The sequence below is a fragment of the Cottoperca gobio genome, chromosome 13 (assembly GCF_900634415.1).
Source record: "Cottoperca gobio chromosome 13, fCotGob3.1, whole genome shotgun sequence".
Classification (NCBI taxonomy): Eukaryota; Metazoa; Chordata; class Actinopteri; order Perciformes; family Bovichtidae; genus Cottoperca; species Cottoperca gobio.
Genome location: NC_041367.1, coordinates 6,730,063 through 6,748,490, shown reverse-complemented (window position 1 = coordinate 6,748,490; position 18,428 = coordinate 6,730,063). Strand labels below are relative to the sequence as shown.

General features: G+C 39.1%; 1 protein-coding gene across 1 annotated transcript; it reads left to right on the top strand.

Annotated features, from left to right (window-relative positions):
* The first annotated feature begins 3,896 nt into the window (after positions 1 to 3,896).
* On the top strand, positions 3,897 to 17,206 carry mpzl3 (myelin protein zero-like 3). Its single transcript, XM_029446473.1, has 6 exons — positions 3,897 to 4,162; positions 7,111 to 7,277; positions 12,849 to 13,062; positions 14,135 to 14,291; positions 16,252 to 16,318; positions 16,524 to 17,206. The coding sequence occupies exons 1-6, from the start codon at positions 4,063 to 4,065 to the stop codon at positions 16,602 to 16,604; spliced, it is 786 nt and encodes a 261-aa protein (XP_029302333.1). The 5' UTR covers positions 3,897 to 4,062; the 3' UTR covers positions 16,605 to 17,206.
* The last annotated feature ends 1,222 nt before the right edge of the window (positions 17,207 to 18,428 follow it).

Below are 18,428 nucleotides of genomic sequence, written 5' to 3'. Positions count from 1 at the left end.
GTATGTGTGTGTGTGTGTGTGTGTGTCTGATTGTGTGCATTGATCAAAGTCTATTCCTGTGGGTGCAGCTTTAGTTACTCACTGACAGACCTAAAGTGTGTGTGTGTGAGTGTGTGTGTGTGTGTGTGTGTGTGTGTGTGTGTGTGTGTGTGTGTGTGTGTGTGTGTGTGTGTGTGTGTGTGAGTGAGTGGGGGCAGAGCATGGTTGACTAACACTAAAAAGAGGGACAGGGTGGGCGGGAGACAGAGTCTGTTTATCCAAGCTAAATAATTACATTTTGTTGTAGAGAAAAGCCACAAGTGTTGAACTGATAACACAACAGCGGGGTCTCTCGATAATCTTGTTTGTATCAGCAAAGTGTCCGTTAATTACTTGTAGTGCTTAAACATTTCCCTCCAAATAATTGAGCCACTTCAGTAATCAATTGTGGGTGTGTACATAAACATGTTCAGGGCTTATTTTATAAGAGATTATTATGTTCAGAAACAATATGACACATACTATATGGTAAATTGACATTTTGTACATGCAATACGACAAAGACATCGGCCTAGAAATGAAATCTTAAACGTCTAATCATCAGATTATTGCATACTGAAAAAACATCCATTCTAGAATAGGCAGTCATGATACTTTCTCCAGTCACAGCATCGTGAACAGACCAGAATGCAATGCAACACACAGAACACTTTACCCTTTTGAGTGAATAATATGACTGTTTACGTGACTATTGCTATGCTATCATCACTGATATCACTCTCTCTACCCAGACAAACAGAAACACCTCTGCACGCTGCAAGTTCATGCCCGTTCTCTGGTGGTTGCCAAAAGGCAAATGTAACGAAGCAGGGAAAGAAAAGGAAAGAAAATAAACATTTGACACAGTTGACCAATCAGTTGGAACACCAGACAGATAGCTGTTGTATGGCTTTGGTACTTGACCAAATAAAAAAAATATTGAATGTTAAACATCGCAGATTGGAGAATTTTCCAGACTGATTTCTGATCCATCTTGCTGCTGCGCCTATAGGATGGTAGCAGGTAAAGTGAACCAAAATTGTGGGAGAGGTGTTCTTAACCATTCCTTGTTCATGACTCATATAACAAGCCATTCTCTACCACGATAACTTAATTACTGCAACACACTGAACCATTTCTGTAAAGAATATATCAACGTGGACTTTGTTTGATAAAGGAAGTGAGGATTATGTGCTATCTTTACCAATGAGGAAATTAAGTCTGTCTTTCTTACTCCCTCTCCCACTTGGTTTATGTCTTGCTTCATCTGTCTCTCTTCTCAGTCTGCATTCCACACCTTAGGATGGGTTGTACCTGGCACAGTAATGTGGAGAGGCACTACATTCCTTCATACGTACTTACACTCACTCACTTGTATGCACACACACAAACACACAGGCTTGGCACGACAGGTTGCGGAAAGAGAAAACAAATTACCTGACTGGTATGTAACTATAAGACTGAAGGCGGCTGTAGCGCCCCATTTGTCACTACACACACACACACACACACACACACACACACACACACACACACACACCTATATGCACTTAAACAGTACAGTAACTAATCCTTTCACTCTAAAGGTGGGGAGTCACCTTTATTTGCCTCCGTGTATTGAATAGTGTAGGGCCTCTTATAGCTATAGTGGTTGAAGAGTAATGCTGTCATACTTGTCTGTGATAGTCCTGAAAAAAGTTTCTTTGTACGTGAAATATTTAAAATACACTACCTGTATTGCAATGTAACAGATACAACTTTTCATCAACTATTCAGTGCATAGAGTGCATATAAACTGATGAAAAGACAGAAGGGCTCTCACATTTGGCTGAAGGATAATGGCAGTGTCTGGCCCCAACAATTTAAATCACCTTTATTAGTCCCGTCCAGTGTTGACAGCAGAAGAACAGGCCTCTTGTTGACCAGAGAAAGCCAATAAGTGGGGAGAGCCTCCATTGTGACTGAGATGATTTCAGCTGAAACCGAGACCTCTCTACTGTAACCACACAGAGAGCCCCTGTATCCACACTCACAATACATAACACAATGTAATGGTGTGTGTGTGTGTGTGTGTGTGTGTGTGTGTGTGTGTGTGTGTGTGTGTGTGTGTGTGTGTGTGTGTGTGTGTACCCAGGTAAGAGGCATTAGACTTGATCTTCCAATAGGGGATGGGGAGTCTCTGTCAAGCAGATTATAATATAGTTAAACACAATACAACATTGTGGAACGCAGAATTTGTGAACACTCCCAGGTAAGGCAAGTCCTTTGATTCAGCATCTATTCAAAAAATGAAGTGGTATCCCTGCCTCAGTGTGGGAACTGTTACATAATATTGTTAACAGATACAATACAAACACTATGCGTGTGAATGGATGCAGGGAGGAGCTAGCTTGTGCCTAACTCTCTCTACATCCACAGAGATTTGCAATGGATTTGGATTGAACCGAACATAAACACAAAGTACAGCCAGGTTAGGAGGATGAAGCTAAATTGCTGTGCACATTACTGCATTCTACCCAAATGTCTTATTTATTATGCCTAAATCTCACTGCCCTGGCCCTTTCTCACAGTAATCATTTTAACATGGTCTTCAGTACATTAGAAGTTAGTTATGAACTAATTTACATGGAGTAATTTACATTTACTGCATAACAACCTCATTTTTCACAGTCCCTTATTAGAGAGCCTCTAGGCATGACTGCTTTTTTGTAATCAAGTAAGGATGTAATGTCTAACATGAGGAATATGCATTTTCCTTAAACTCATTAACTCTACATCAAATTATTTTGCCATACAGAAAAGTACACCGTATTATTTGTTTAGAAAAAATATATATTTTATGACTATGTTGTATTAAACTCCAAATAAAACCAATCCTCTGATGTGTCATGAAATGAGATGGCTGTTATATACAACACCACTACAGCTTCTCTGTTGTCAGGATGGAGGAAACGCTCCTGGCGGACTAGATGGATGTAAAGATGTAACTGACGATCCAGACCAAATAAAGGCATAAATAAACTTCAAAAGGGCTCTGTATAAACATGTAGTGAAGAGATAAAGCATTACACCAGAGTAGAACTGAATCAGCAAAGGCTAGAAAAACAAATACCTTCTCCCATTAGAGATAATTAAAACAGTAAAGACAGGAGATTGGGGACAGGGATAGTGGAGGGATATACCTAAAAATAGCAGGGGAGTCCCTGAAGAGCGTGTTTCTTTTACAGAAGCTGGCTGGGGAGATAAGGGAAGGACTGGGTCTTTACACAGAGGGGTTATGTGAGGGGATGGAGATGTGCAAAGAGAATGTGCCATATTTTAATATGGTTTTATTTTTGGTTTATTTTTATTATTATTTTTATTATTATTTTTATTTTATTTTTTATTATTATTATTATTATTATTATTATTATTATTATTATTATTATTATTATTATTATTATTATTATTATTATTATTATTATTATACCATCATTTATTTAGCTAGAATGACCTAAAATAACCTGTTAGGTGCACGTTACTCCTACTATTTTTTTGTATCCCCCAGGTCCCTAAGACATAACATATTAAACTAGTATTCGTGACATATGGTTTGGCTATGAAGTTATATTTCAAAAAGGTAATTTGTTGTTGCACTCCTGTCCCTTCCACACATTTGACGCATGTTATGTCTGGTAACTTTAAGCGTCTTCTTACTGTAGTATAGACCTCTAGTGAGATATTAAAATAGTCGATAGCATATTATAGTGAGATATGACCTCGCAGATTTAGAAACACTCTGTTCAGTCACTACGAACATCATAGTACGACATATCATAGCTTTTATCCTCCCTTCATTTAGGTTACAAAATTAGGCAAGATGTTGTTTCACTCCCAATGATCCAACAAGCCACTTCCTGATACACCTGTTTGTCAGGTAACGTGAGGATACTCAGCCCGCAGTCTGCTGGCGCAACGGAGACACTGAGTCATGACAAAATAGATAATGGACGGGATTTTTCCGAGGCTTTGACGCAACTTCGGCTCTTTTTGTTTGTTATCGTCATGCAAGTGAACCCGTTTTCTCAACTTAAAATGCGTCTTCCGCGTCAAGGGAATACCGCTCTGAATGGCGTTTTGTTGCTGTATTTGTTCGGCATTTTCGGTGAGTAAACAGGCCAGAGCTCCGCTTGTCATGTCGCCGTGTTTCAACACAAGTTACATCAGAGAGAAACTCTGTCTCCGTCTAGTTTAATGTTTGTTCTGCTACAAACAGTAGCCGGGCTATTTCCCCCGATAATAATGTCGACATCTTGCTTGGGTACCGTTTGAATTCCCTGTAACATTAAGTCACTTTTAATAGTCCACATTTAATTTCCAGGCCTACATGAAAACACTTGTACAGCTCTGTAAACACTACCACACGACACGATAAGACTCCCAATTGTTCATGTTTCAGGTGGTTATAAAATACCTCCACACACAGGCCTAATGCTAACATTTAAGATGGACACATACAGCAGATAGACTCCTCATGGGAATATAGTAAACATTATCATAAAGTTATAGTGAACTCTTCTCACTTTTAAAGTCATACGTGTGTGTCTATATTTCATTTTGTGGGAATAAGTCGCAATAGACCATTTAAATCTTAATCTGAAAAGTAAAAATAGCACAGGCCAGTGTAAAATGCCAGGCTGGGAGGGATTTTGACAACTGGCATGCAGAGAGGTAAGAGCACTGTCTTTGTTCCAATTACATTACAAACATGGTTCTGAACTCTGGGCAGCTGTTTGCCTCACTCTGAAATCAGCTGACATGTTTTTGAAGGAATACAAACGAGAGATATAAAGTAATGGCTACTGTGTATCTTAGTCAGAACACAGGCAACATGAACATGATTCAGCAGATTAGTGTCATTATGGTTTGTCTTTATTTGATTCCACTTGTATTTTTTGGCTACATTTGTGCCCAGAGCACAGTGTCACTGCCATGCAGCCATTTCTTCCTGCCAAGGTCACATCCCAGCAGCTAGGGCACTATTACAATATGATGTCTTACTTTTTGCATGTTTCTCTATTACATGTCCAGACGTCTTGTAGAAACTAGGTGTAAACATGACAACCACTGATGAGCTACTAACTTTCTTCCCAACAAAAAAAATACTAGATTGACGATATCACATCTTCAAGTTAAGAGTGGTTCGGCTTTCAAAGCTCCTCTGCTTGATTTAGACTTTTATGAAGAGATAGCTTTGTTCATGTTGTCGACTTGCTCACCCCGGTGTCTTTGTAGATGAATCTGGCTGATCGCATAATATCTTGTACGTTCTTTAGTGTAAGATGAAGTTTGTCCCTATCAAGGCTTTTGCGGTCTCAGATGTAAACAGTGGTGTCAGTCTAAGATCGGACATATCATCTGATAGTTGCTTAGTCCTTGGAGAAAAGGCTGTTTAAGGCCTTTGCTTTGAAATGGAGGCCTGTGTCATTTATGCCCAAACAACTGTTACTATTAATGTCACTAATGGGTTGTTGACATGCAAGTATAGTCAGTTTTCCCTGATAGGTTTACATTAAAGGGCAGAGAGACAGTGATGCTTGTGATGGTACCTTGTGATGCTTGTGATGGCAGTGTGGCTCTAGGGATGTCAGACAACCCGGACTGAAATATCTCTATCTACTAGCACACTATTTTGAACAGATATTCATAGTTCCAAATAATATGTTGGTGATCCCCTGGCTTGTCCTCAAATGCCACATTAAGGTTGACATCTTTGGTTTTGAGTGAACTAGTGTGACTATTGGAAGGATTGCATTAACATTAGCTATAGATATTGAAGTTCCCATGAGGATACATTCTACTGCCTTTGGTGATCACCTGATTATTTATCTAGTGCTACCATTGGTCCAACAACTTTCATAACAACTACCTGCAAAACTAAGGACACTCCCATCAGCCACAGCTGTATTTCGTGTTTTCAGCTAATTTATCTGATACTTAGGTTTATGACTTAAAAATACTTAGGGTATTCCCATCAGCCGTCATTCCTTTGTCATTAGCGATGATTAGAAAACGTTAGCATGCTAACACAGTAAACTAAACTGGTGAATCTGGCAAGCATTATCTTCTAAACATCCATGTCAGTATGTCTACATGCTGACGTTAGCATTTAGCTCAGAGCACAGCTGTGTCTCAGTACAGATGCGCTTGCATAACTGTTCACTGAAATGTTTCCATATGTTCAACTAAACTAAGTGGTCATGGCCTAAATAACTGATATGTATCCAATAAGTGCACTCTGGTTGACATACATCCTGCCATTTGTAAAGTAAAGGTGGATGAATTCATCTCTTTGTCAATTTCTTGGTTGTGGAAATGATTCTAGAGCACACTTGGCTTCTACACCTTCTCTAGAGTTATGTAAAATCAACTGAACCCAACGTTTAACAATGAAAAACAGCTTATTAATGACTCAACCGTACAAAATATTTGAAGCTTTCTCTGAAAAGAAGCTGTCAGTATTGAGCCCTTGTTCATGGGTATAGTCGAGAAAGCCTCTAAGTATAATTTGTTGCAGACATTGCTCTGGCCAGCGTCAACTGCAACAGCAATTTGTTTCCATGTTAACTTGCATTTCAAATATTTGTTCCATGGTGGCCTTTTAAACTTGAACTGTTTGTTTTGTATATTAATACTTCTATACTGTATACAACTTCTGAAGGAGGTGATAACAGTGAAAAACATCCAGAGACACAGGGACATAGCTTTATATGCACATTGAAGACGGATGTGTCGGATACAACAAGAGAGGCTGCTGAGAATGACTTGCAGTTCAGTTTCTCAGGAGGAATTTGCTGTGCTGACACTTTCTGGCACCACAATGTCGGGGGATTTGTAGATGCCCAGGTTGTGTATTCACCATTTAGCTTACAGTGAGTAAAATGTTACTTACAATGTGTCTTTATTTCCCCTCCGCTTCTCATTTCTCATTCGTTTTAATACCTAAACATGTAAATCTGGTCACACCACTTTTTTTCCCTTTTCTTTGTCATCTCTGTGCTTTTGTGTGACTGTAACCTCATCATTTTATACTCCTTTTTTCTACCATTCCAGCCCCTTCCCTAGTTTCCTCCATCACTGTGAGTACACCAGCAGAGCTCCATGCATCTAAAGGGGATGCCGTCACTTTGTCCTGCACTTACACTTCCACCAATAGACCGACCAGTAAGATGACTGTCGACTGGTCTTATAGGCCCCAGAGTGGAGGGCCGCCAACGACAGTAAGTATATATTTATTGGAATAAAATAATTCTGTGGCTGAACTGGATTACACTACTGTATCAAAAAAAGCTGAAATAATTAGTCGATTCATTTATTAGTCAATCGAGAATCATGATGATAATAATACATTCGTGCAAATTGAGTCATTTTTAAGCAACACTGAAAAAATGTGAGTATTTGCTGGTTTTCTTTGCACGTCCACTGAATACTTTAGGATTTTTGACTCGTCAGACAAAACAAAGAATTTAGAAGACGTTGTGCCATTGATTTTTATTAAATGTTGCATCTGTCAAGATATATAAAACATCATCAAAAAGGAATAACAAAATCCCCCACATTCATGCACACCTGCACCCTGCGTCAGTCTCAGTTTCAATAGATATGCTGTGTGTACGAATAAGTTTGATTGATCAGCATCACTGTTGAGGTAATGTCCACGTTTTAGCCATTCAATTTTCTGCCCAGCCTTTGTGTCCTCTGGTTACCCGGTCAGCTACCATAATACCGTTGCTTCCGATGTGGTGGTGTCGTGGTCTTGTTCGAAATGCCCTCCGATGTATCCATCGCAACCCGTAACTGCACTCAATCCTATAACCCTGTACACTCCAGGTTCACTTTCATTGACCAATCCACTAAAATTCCACCACATCATTTTAAGCAGTTCCATTTTACTTGCAGATAGCCATGCAGTGTGGTTCTGTGTAATTGCATTTGGACCATGGGAATCCATAGTGTGGTAGCTGCAACCCTATACGCCATCATTTCCTATAGGAGCACTCAGAGTTAAGTGAAGGCTAATGTTTTGTGGCTCCTCTGATATGGAGTGCTGTTGGTTTAGTCATCAAGATGCCGTTGTCTGGTCTAAAAGTGTGTGGGGGGGGAGGAGAAGGAAAAGGAAAAGAACTTGGTACATATTGAGAGAGTGTTACAGTGTGTATGCATGTGTGTCGGTCAGCTGATGGCGTGGTACAACCTCGCAAAACTGCACGGGTATTAATAAAAAGGTGTGCCAGCTGCTACAGACACAAACACCACACCAGTGCGCCTATATATTCTCTTCATCACAGATAAATATTGTGTGGCAGTTTCCTGGTACGGCCCGTAGATGGAACCAAGTCTGGAAGTTTTTTCATTTCTATTTCTTAGCCTTCGTTTGCTTTCCATCCAATTTCATTAGCCATTTTGGCTGGCCGATTGGCCTGTGTCTCTCCAGTCGTATATCACACTGGGAAAGACCATGAATAAGCATGTGAAAAGTGCCATCAGAAAATATAATTTTGCAGCCAAAGCTTTAGTGTCAATCTGAATTGCTGCAGTGCTTCAGTGACTTGCATAATTACCTCAGTCCTGATGAGAATTCATTTGGTAGATTGGAGAAGAGAGGTTGAATGTTCAGTCAAATATCAGAGAAAGCTGATGGATATTGGAGGAGTTGGAGGAATTGAATTTAGCTGAAAAATGCTTTCTATTTAGATGATCTTAAACTTTAGTTACACACTCTTTTTAAATGTGTCCAGTCCGTGTAAGATTATGTCTAAATCATCATATAGATTTGTAGAATAGTTGTTAAACAGTCCACCATCTTGGCCGTGTTGCCACATTTTCTCAGGCGTTTCAAAGGATCTTTGTTTCCAGACTGAGCAGACTCTTGCATAGTAAGTGACTTCAAGCTGCTCTCATGTAGGCTGAGCTCTGCGAAGTCCTTAAATGTTCAGCCAGGTCTACAATCAGTCAGGGGGAAAAAAAAGCAGCTGATAGACACAATGTTGTAAAACCATAAAACGGTATCAGCGTCAGTGATTCTGTGTTTGTTGAGTTTATTGAAAGGCCATACACAATTATTATGTTGACATTGTTCCTAGTGTGTAGGCAGTACAAATACTCTCTACACACTCACCATACATTAGTGGATGATCTTGATTTAGGCTGCACCGTTACACTGAGATCCTACACACACTGTATCGCTATGTGGAGACCTGATTATGCAAACACAGAGTATTTCCTTCCTACTTCCATATTTTAATATAGGGATATTTTTCATAAACAATATATATATACTTGGATGTCTTCATTTACATGATCTTTAGTTTTATTTATTTATAAATAGCTCCTATATTTCACATTTTGGATACCTACAGTATGAACTGTATATCACAAGTTATATATTTTTTTATTTGTCTCAGTATGCTCTGCTGTTGCTTTTTGTAGCTCTTATTATTTATATATTTAATACTTTCAGTTGTTAATGTGAGTAGAGTATACCATAGTACAGGATTCCAGCAACTTGATCAAGTTTTATTGAACCTTTTCTGGCAAATTTAGGGAATTTATAGAAACTTGTGAAGCTCATACTGTCAATTTGATTCTGGATCTTTATGAATACTTGACAATATTAAACAGATTTTTTGGCTGCATTTAATTTCTCAAGACTTGGAAAGCTTGAATATAGGGCGTAGAGAAATTTGATTAACTTGGCAGTTGTTGAGGAGCGGTTGTAACACTGGGAGTGCCATCTATTTATTTTTTCTTTTACCAGAAAATACTGAAAAACATGGCGTTCATTAAAACATTTCTGAGGAATTTGTTTTGAAGCTGTGCAAAGAGCTACTAGAAGAATGTTTTTAATTAAGAAACTATCTCAAACAGTGTCAGCTCACACAGCACTCTACACAGTTACTCTCTTCAGATATACAAACATCCTAATGTGGATTCAGTTACACAAGTGAATCCACAATGGCATCGGCTTTCCCCGTGCTGCACATGATTGTGAATTTGGACCGACATCCAGGAACCTCCATGTAATGATATCAAGATTGAAGCAGATGAGCAGAGGTTTAAAAAAAACATTAAGAAGTAGCACTATGAGCGTCAAAGTATGCCACCATGTGACTTATAGTGTGAATTTCAAAGAGCACTTTAAGTTATAAAAGTATCTACTTTATGAAAACAGGAGGCACATGCTATTTGTAATCTTCAAGTTTTTAATAGCAGACATGTGCTAAAGATCTATTGTAGTTGTTTACCGTTGTATCGCTGTTATGTGTTGTGTTGATGTCACGATGTGCGGTGGACAGTGAGTGAATCTGAATCTGGAAAAAGCTCATTATTATACAGGAACGCCTGTGAATCAGTCTGCATCTAAGACAAGTGATTCTGTTGTCCACAGCTGATTTATACTGTATGAAAAGCTTCTCCTTCACTTCATCAAATCTCTGCAGCCATCTGAACGCAGCAGGACGCATGTTGGTAAATCTGCAGCATCCAATTTGAGAAGAGCAGTGCCACACGCCCCTCGACAGACATCAGACTGGTCCGTTATAACTCTGTGTTCTACCCATTTATGCGAGTCCTCCTGTTACTGGAGCTCATTAACCCGGTGTGTCACAGCCTCCTTTCCTTCTTTTCAAAAAAATCAACATGTTTTATTCTTGCTCTGCATTACGAAGCACATTTTTAGATATGATGTAACAATTTACAGCATGTAATGCAGTAGCATTTTGACAGAAATGGCAGTGTGTTGATACAATCATACACACTTCTTTACCAAATCTCTTTTTTGCTTTAATTAACTGCTAAAACACCCCCACGACATCTGCCTCCGGCTGCAGATTTGTGGCGCTGTGTGTTCACATCGTGTCGCTGCTCTGCACCATAGTATCTTAAATCATCATCGTGATGTCAACCTGCACGATGAACACATCGTGAGAGACTGCTACGATGCATTTAGGGATTCTTAGTAGTCAGTTAAAGGGGATTATCAGTAGAAAACTGCACTTTTAAAATAATATTTTTTTCTATTCAACAAGCTATATGTTGTATTTGAGCAGTATGCCGAAGTGCACTTGAATATCTGTTTATTTACAGCAAGTAATGTCGACAATATTCAACATCGTTATCGCATATTTTCCTCATATAGTGCAGCCCTACGGCACAATCCAGACGACAACATGAGTTCCTGGAGAAGCAGTTTTTTTTCTGTTGAGCTGTCATCATGCGTCACTGTGATTGTCACAGCTGTGCAGAGCACTGAGGCCATGACGTGACTCTGACAGTATATTTATTAATATTCCACTTCACCCAGCCCTTTCTACATTTTCCTCTGCTGCACCTACACAAACCAAAATAGCGGGTGTGCTCGAAGACACACACACGCACAGTCTGTACCCCCAAGATGTATCTTTGTGCTTGTGCGATTTTAAAAATACCTAAAGGTGTAGTATGAAAGGAGCTGCATGAATTTGCTGGATGCAAGAACATCCATAGTGTTTCACCGAGCAAATCGATACCTCCCTTCTGCTGTGCTTTGACAGCACGGATGAAGGCCATGTAGCTCTGCTCTTATCCTCCAAATAATCTAAAAGCCTCTTGATGTCTTCATGTTCCTTATCCGACTCAATCGGCTCAGTACAAGACGTAGTGGGAAGGTTTTCATTCTCACTGTGTGTTGGGACAATCGTATTATTTTTTTTATTCATTCGCACCCGTATATAAAGGGATGGGATACTGTGTTCAGCTCTACCCGAGGCTCAGTTCCACTTTCGTAAATTCTTTCTCTTACATTTGTAACATAGTTTTCTTTCAGCTTTCATAAAAAAAAAAGAAAGTGACCAAAGGGTAAAATGTCAACAGAAGACAGAATGCAGCACACAAACTGTATCTAAGACCAATGGAGGAAAGATGACTGCAAATGTTTTCTGAATCAACCCCTCTTGTCTCCTTGTCAATTTCCTGTTTGTGTTTTATATGTTTATACCTTGAGATTTGTTCCGTCCAAGTCTCTGCTCACTAGTGACTAACCAGAGTCATACAATGTCTTTAAACACAAGCTCTACACTCTTAGTTTACTCTTTGAAAAACATATACTGTAGCATTTCCACATTTTCATTCCCCCTTCTCCACACACACACACACGCGCACACGCACACACGCACACGTGCACACACACCGCACTCATACTCCAAATGTCATGTTGTGGAGAGGTCTGGGTCAGCTTGATGTGGGAGTAACGACGAGATGGAGTTCGCTGTTGAAAACAGAATGTGTTGTAAACGTTACACTTAAATGTAAATTCAGTTTTGGAGACTCAGATTTTCTCTCTGTGAGACTCGAGCACGCACTATTTTTCTCGTCCTTGTGCTTGATGGGAATATATATTCTTAGACTGAACATGCTTCACTCTGCTATCGACAATATTGCCAAAAGAAAATGTCCCACCCCCAATCTGTCCGACCACCTGTTGCTCCAGACACGTTCCCTTTTTTTAGGCAGAAAGATTACAAGTTAGATTTAGGAGGGGTGGTTCTTATTATGTGCGCTGAGGAAGAGGACTCATCAGTGAGTTATTTCACTTTCCAGGTGAGACGGTGGATAAGAAACTAATAATACATCGCTGCACAATGTCAATACTTGTCTTGCTTTTGTTAGTCATGCACCGAAAGTATTTTCTCCATCCTCCCTTAAACATTAGACTCAATTGGATATAATATTACACCCTTGCCTACGGCACAATCTATTTTACCACACCCATCTGTTTCATGCAAATAAAATATTATTTCTTTCACCCTCTGCAGTTTTTCCACTTCTCCTCACGGGCGTTCCCTCCGCTTGACGGTCAGTTTACTGGTCGTATCCTCTGGCAGGGAATACCGGCGCGCGGGGAAGCCTCCATCTCCCTGATCAACGCCACGTTGACTGATAATGGGACCTACACGTGCTCCGTCAGAAACCCCCCTGACGTCCACGGGTCTCCGACTTCACACACTGTGCTCACTGTCACACCAAAAGGTAAAGAGGGTGCACCGACGCGTGCAAAGAAAACAAACCTGCAGGACAAAAGTTCCTTACCTGCTTACTTTGACTCGTGCATTTGGACTTCCTCCAACTGTGTGCACACTTGGAGGCACGTGACATAACATTAGTGAGATCTGGACTCTCATGACCCCATGTAGATGCATTTCTCGATGTATAATTACATTTGTCTTCTCAGATATGTATGTTTTAAAATCCCTATCACGGCTTGTCCTTATTTCACCTCAGGCGCCTGGATCTGGCTTTTCTCACAACACATTGTATACAGTGTATATGCAGAGATGGGGCTGAGAAGAGGAAGTTTACAAGCCCCCTGCCAGCCACTTCTTTTTTAGATAACAACCTAATCCAAACATCTTTTGGTGTTTGTGTTAGCTTGTCATGATGTTAGCTATATTGGCACACACACACACATATTAGCCTCTGCTGTAAACAGACTGTAGTTGGTTAGAGGCAGGGATGTAGTAGAGGGTTAGATGATTTGATCACATCGAAGTTTATGACTTTTAGGCTTTTGGCCTAAATGTATAGTTGCTATAAAACAAAGAATAATTAAAGTAACCTAAGATAAATGATCACATGTTTTATTTTTAAAGTTATAGTTTAATTAATGAGCTTTACAGGTGCTGACAGACCGGCAGGTTCCCTCTGGTTTCAAAGTTTATGCTAAGTTAAGCTAACTAGCTGCAGGCTTCTGCTGGATAGTTACCGTACAGACGTGAGAGTGGTGTCAACATTCTCATCTAACTTATTTCTAAGGCTTATTTCCCCAAATGTTAAACTATTCTTTTTAAGGAAAATTATTACTTATTATAGTTTTGTCTTGTTTTACTGGTGTTTAAATGTTCACTACTAAATTGGTAAGACATTATTATTTACTGCTAACAAGTGCAGAGTGTCTCATGTAGAACTACTATATGCTGTTTGTGTTATATAAGGTGCACACGTCTGCACGATTAATGCTTTTGTAAGGCCTGATGTCCTGTGTATGTGTGGTCATAAAAGGCTTGTTAATGTGTCGCTAATGACCTCACTTCCTCCTCCCCAGTGCTCAGGATTCGCTTCTCAGATGTTGCGGTCCTCCTAGCTTTCATCCTTCTCCCCTCCGCTCTCATCACCCTCATTCTGATTGCCCGAATGTTCTGTCCCAAGAAACAGCGCAGCCAATCGAAGGGCTACAGATCGCCCATAGAGGTCACCGAGGGGTGAGTAGATTTATTCAACCAATCAGTGCTGTGGGTCTCCTCGGGGGTAATGATGGTGATGAATGGGCTTCTGGATTGCTAATTTGATGAAGGTTAAACAGTAATTTAAGTTTGATTTAAAAGGTGTTATTTCAGTTGGTCCGCTTTTTGTAAAAGGTGCCGTGAACCAATAAGCTGATCTACAGGCTGGTTCCTAGTGTAGCAGTGTTGCTCTGTGGTTTGCAGTCACACAGGATTCGTGTGTGTTCTTTTGACTGATGTGATACAGGAATATATAGGCCGTTGCTACTCTGTAATACATGTTTAGCAGATTGCATAAATGACATGGACATGTAAACAATTAGCAGCAACTCAAGTTTATTTTTGGCCTAGTATTTTTGTTTTTGAAAAATAATCATTATTTTATTCAACAATTCTGTAGCTACATCATTTATTTATTTATTATTTATTTAATGTGGGTTTTAATTGAGTACAGAGCCTGTGAGTGGCCATAGAGAGACAAATTAATATACCAAGGCCACACACTTATTTGTGTGCATGAGATATCATTTGTTACCTCATTTTTAATTAAATCGTTCCCACGTTTTGATTAATTTGTGTGCAAAAAATAGTAACTCTTGGCCTACATTTAATTAAATTGTTCCCACTGTTTGGTTCATTTGTGTGAACGAGATAAGTGCATACTGTATGCAGAGAGCCAGCACAGCGCACTCCGCTGCACAGCAGATCCATTAAATATTGTGCTGCCAGCATCACACTGTTGTAAAATAACTACAGAACCCCTGTGCTTATGTGCACATCACATGTTACCATGTACAACCATCCGTTCCCGAGGGAGTGTTGAGCAAAGCGAGAAGTTTTAAGTGATGACACGCCTGTTGATGTGCAGAAGAAACTTTGTAGAATGATTAATCAAAACGACACATTTGATGTGCACGTAAGGACGGGGGAGGGTTCTGAAGTTCTGTTACAGTCTAATGCTGGTTGCACAATATTTAACCAGCCGATCTGCCGTGCATAATTGGCTTGACGGCGCACTCCTGGATGACTCCAGTTAGAGACTGCAGCAGGGTGCGCTGTGCTGGCTCTCTGCATGTGCACTTATCTTGTGCGCACAAATCAACCAAAAGTGGGAAAGATTTAATTAAAGTGAGGCCGCAAATGACTATCTTGTGCGCACAAATGAATCAAAACGTGGAAACTACTTAATTCAATTGAGGTAGTGAATTATATGTCTTGCGCACAAATTAGTAAATTGAGCCCCCCTCATCTGCAGCAAAACCAGAATCCTTTTAAATTTTCTTTCCATTGTTCTGAGATAATCCTGTTTACTGTAAATTGCGCTGAATTGTTCTTCCTTCTTACATTTTATATATATATTATAATATATATATATATATATATATATATATATATATATATATATATATATATATATATATATATATATATAATATATATATATATTATAATATATAAAAATATATATATATATATATATATATATATATATATATTATAATATATATATATATTATAATATATATATATATTATAATATATATATATATATATATATATATATATATATATATATATATATATATATATATATATATTATAATATATATATATATATATATATATATATATATATATATATATATATATATTATAATATATATATATATATTATAATATATATATATAAAAACACAGTAGTAAACCTCAACATCCTCAGAATTTAAAGCTTCCACAAGAAAAACACCCCTAATGGCTGAGGATGAGAACTTCTGATCCCTTATCTGATCATGTAAACGACATGCCGAGGCCTGGTGATGTTCAGAAGGTTAACCATTGTTTATCTCTACAACATCAAAATGTGACAGACCGGCTTTCACAGACGCACAATTGCCGATGACGGTCATTACTAACCATCATCTTTGCTGTCCTTTCTCAGAGAGGAGTATGGCATCCACCCACCAGCCAAAGAGAAGAAGGCCTCATGCTGTGACCTATATCTGCTGGTACGCTACAGAACGTTTCAACCCATAAATAACTTAATGAGACATGTCTGCCAGATCCATTTCACCTTTAATTTGACATGCCCTGTATGTCTGACTACAGGACTTGGAGGGTTTATAAAATATTGATTTTATTTTCAATGTAGTTATTTTGTGTCTGGGTCTGTGTGCGGCTTCATCTGACTGTCTCGTTTTCTCCTCCGTCTAGGACTCGGAGGATGACAATGTCTATGACGACCTAAAAAAGAGGCCTCCTTCGGATGATGGCTATGCTGAGTCTCAGTGCTAGAGAACCCTGCTGGTTGGGACATGTGACCGTGACATCTAACCTACTGGTGCCTTATGGGAAGTGCTGAATGCAAATGAAAGTTGGATTCATGTCTTGTTTGCCAGTCAAACACTCACCAAGTCCCTTTGGTGATGTTGACTTTTTGTGGTGACCCCCTTTGGAATGATACTTGTCTGAATGATGCATCTCTTTATATCAACACTATAAATGATGTCAATAATTTGTTCTACTTGTTGCCCTACAAGCTCCTCATCTTTAATTTCAAGGCCAAGCCAGAGGGCTGCAATCCTAAATTTAAGAGCTTGTAGTCTTGATGAGATATTATTAGTTTATTGTGTCTGTACAGGTAAGCGGACGGTATTAGCTTCAAACTGACCCTGTCCCTGCAAACACAAACGCACACACGGGAGCACTAATATATTATTTTTTTATGTGTCACTTTCTTATTGTGAAATAGATGGATGCGTTTTGTCTAATTTATTGACTGTCTCAGTGCAGCTGTATGTAATCTGCCGATGAATTGTTGAGCTGCAGGGTGAACATTTCTATTATATCCTTTTAATATTTGGACAGAAAATAAATGGTTTGATTTTGAATGTCAACTGCGACCACCTTGTACTATTTATGCAGTATATTGTACATACAGTATATTTCCTGTAGTTTCAGTTTCTCTACATTACTGAACCATATTATTTCAACATCAGCTGTGTGTGTGTGTGTGTGTGTGTGTGTGTGTGGTGTGTGTGTGTGTGTGTGTGTGTGTGTGTGTGTGTGTGTGTGTGTGTGTGTGTGTGTGTGTGTGTGTGTGTGTGTGTGTGTGTGTGTGTGTGTGTGTGTGTTATTTTACAGGACATCTGAGTTTGAATGTGATGTTTGGTGGAGTCTTTGTTTTGGAAGCACAGCTTTGTTTTGTTAATGATTTATTTTTGTGCAACATTTTCGCCTAAATAAATAGTTTAGAAGCTGATTCTTTTGTGTTTGTGACGGGATAAACATGACTTTAAAAAAAAAAAGGTTCCAGTGGGTTAATAAGAAGATTGAGTTTGTATAATTGATGCATCGTCGTTAGCGAACAGAGATTGTTGGTAAAGCTTAAAGCATACAGCCACCATTTTCTCCTCTGTTCTCTTTGTTTGGTCTTTTGCAGTATTCATGGATGTTCTTTAATATTCCTTTTTAAAAACTCTAAGGACAGGCTGGAGTCTCAGAGCTTCACTCACAAATTGCGGCAGCATCTGTCTGATCTACGCAGTCGTGGGACTCGAGACTCATAAAAGGACCTAATAAAAACAAGCCAATGAAACGCACAGGAAAACGATAAGTCCTCATTCTGTCTCATTTCTTTTCTATTTCTCATTCAGCTCCATTCATGCCCTCTAGGTTTTAATAATTCACACACTGCTATGGTGAAACAATTATCATTCCTGCTTCATCTGAACTACCATGGCAACAGCTTACTCATGTCAGGCAGGGGGAAAGAAACAACATTGAAGAAAGAAAGCATGCCGTTGACTGCCTTGACTCAAGCTTCTAGACAAATGAGGTGGTCATTCAGATCCCCTGGTCCCCCCGGCTGATGGGACATAGCCTAATATCTCTGCCAAATTGTATCGGACACATTTAAAGCTCCACCCCCCGACATAGGAAGTGTACTGATTAGTCAATGTGTGCATAATGCCTAAGTAGCATTATATATTTAGATCCAAGGATCACAAGTTTCACACATTTATTCAGTCCTTTGTATTCTATTAGTCCGTTTACTTCCTCCAGAGTCACTGTATTCTGTCTTCATAGAAGAACACCTGTGTGACATTGTGTGAGTGC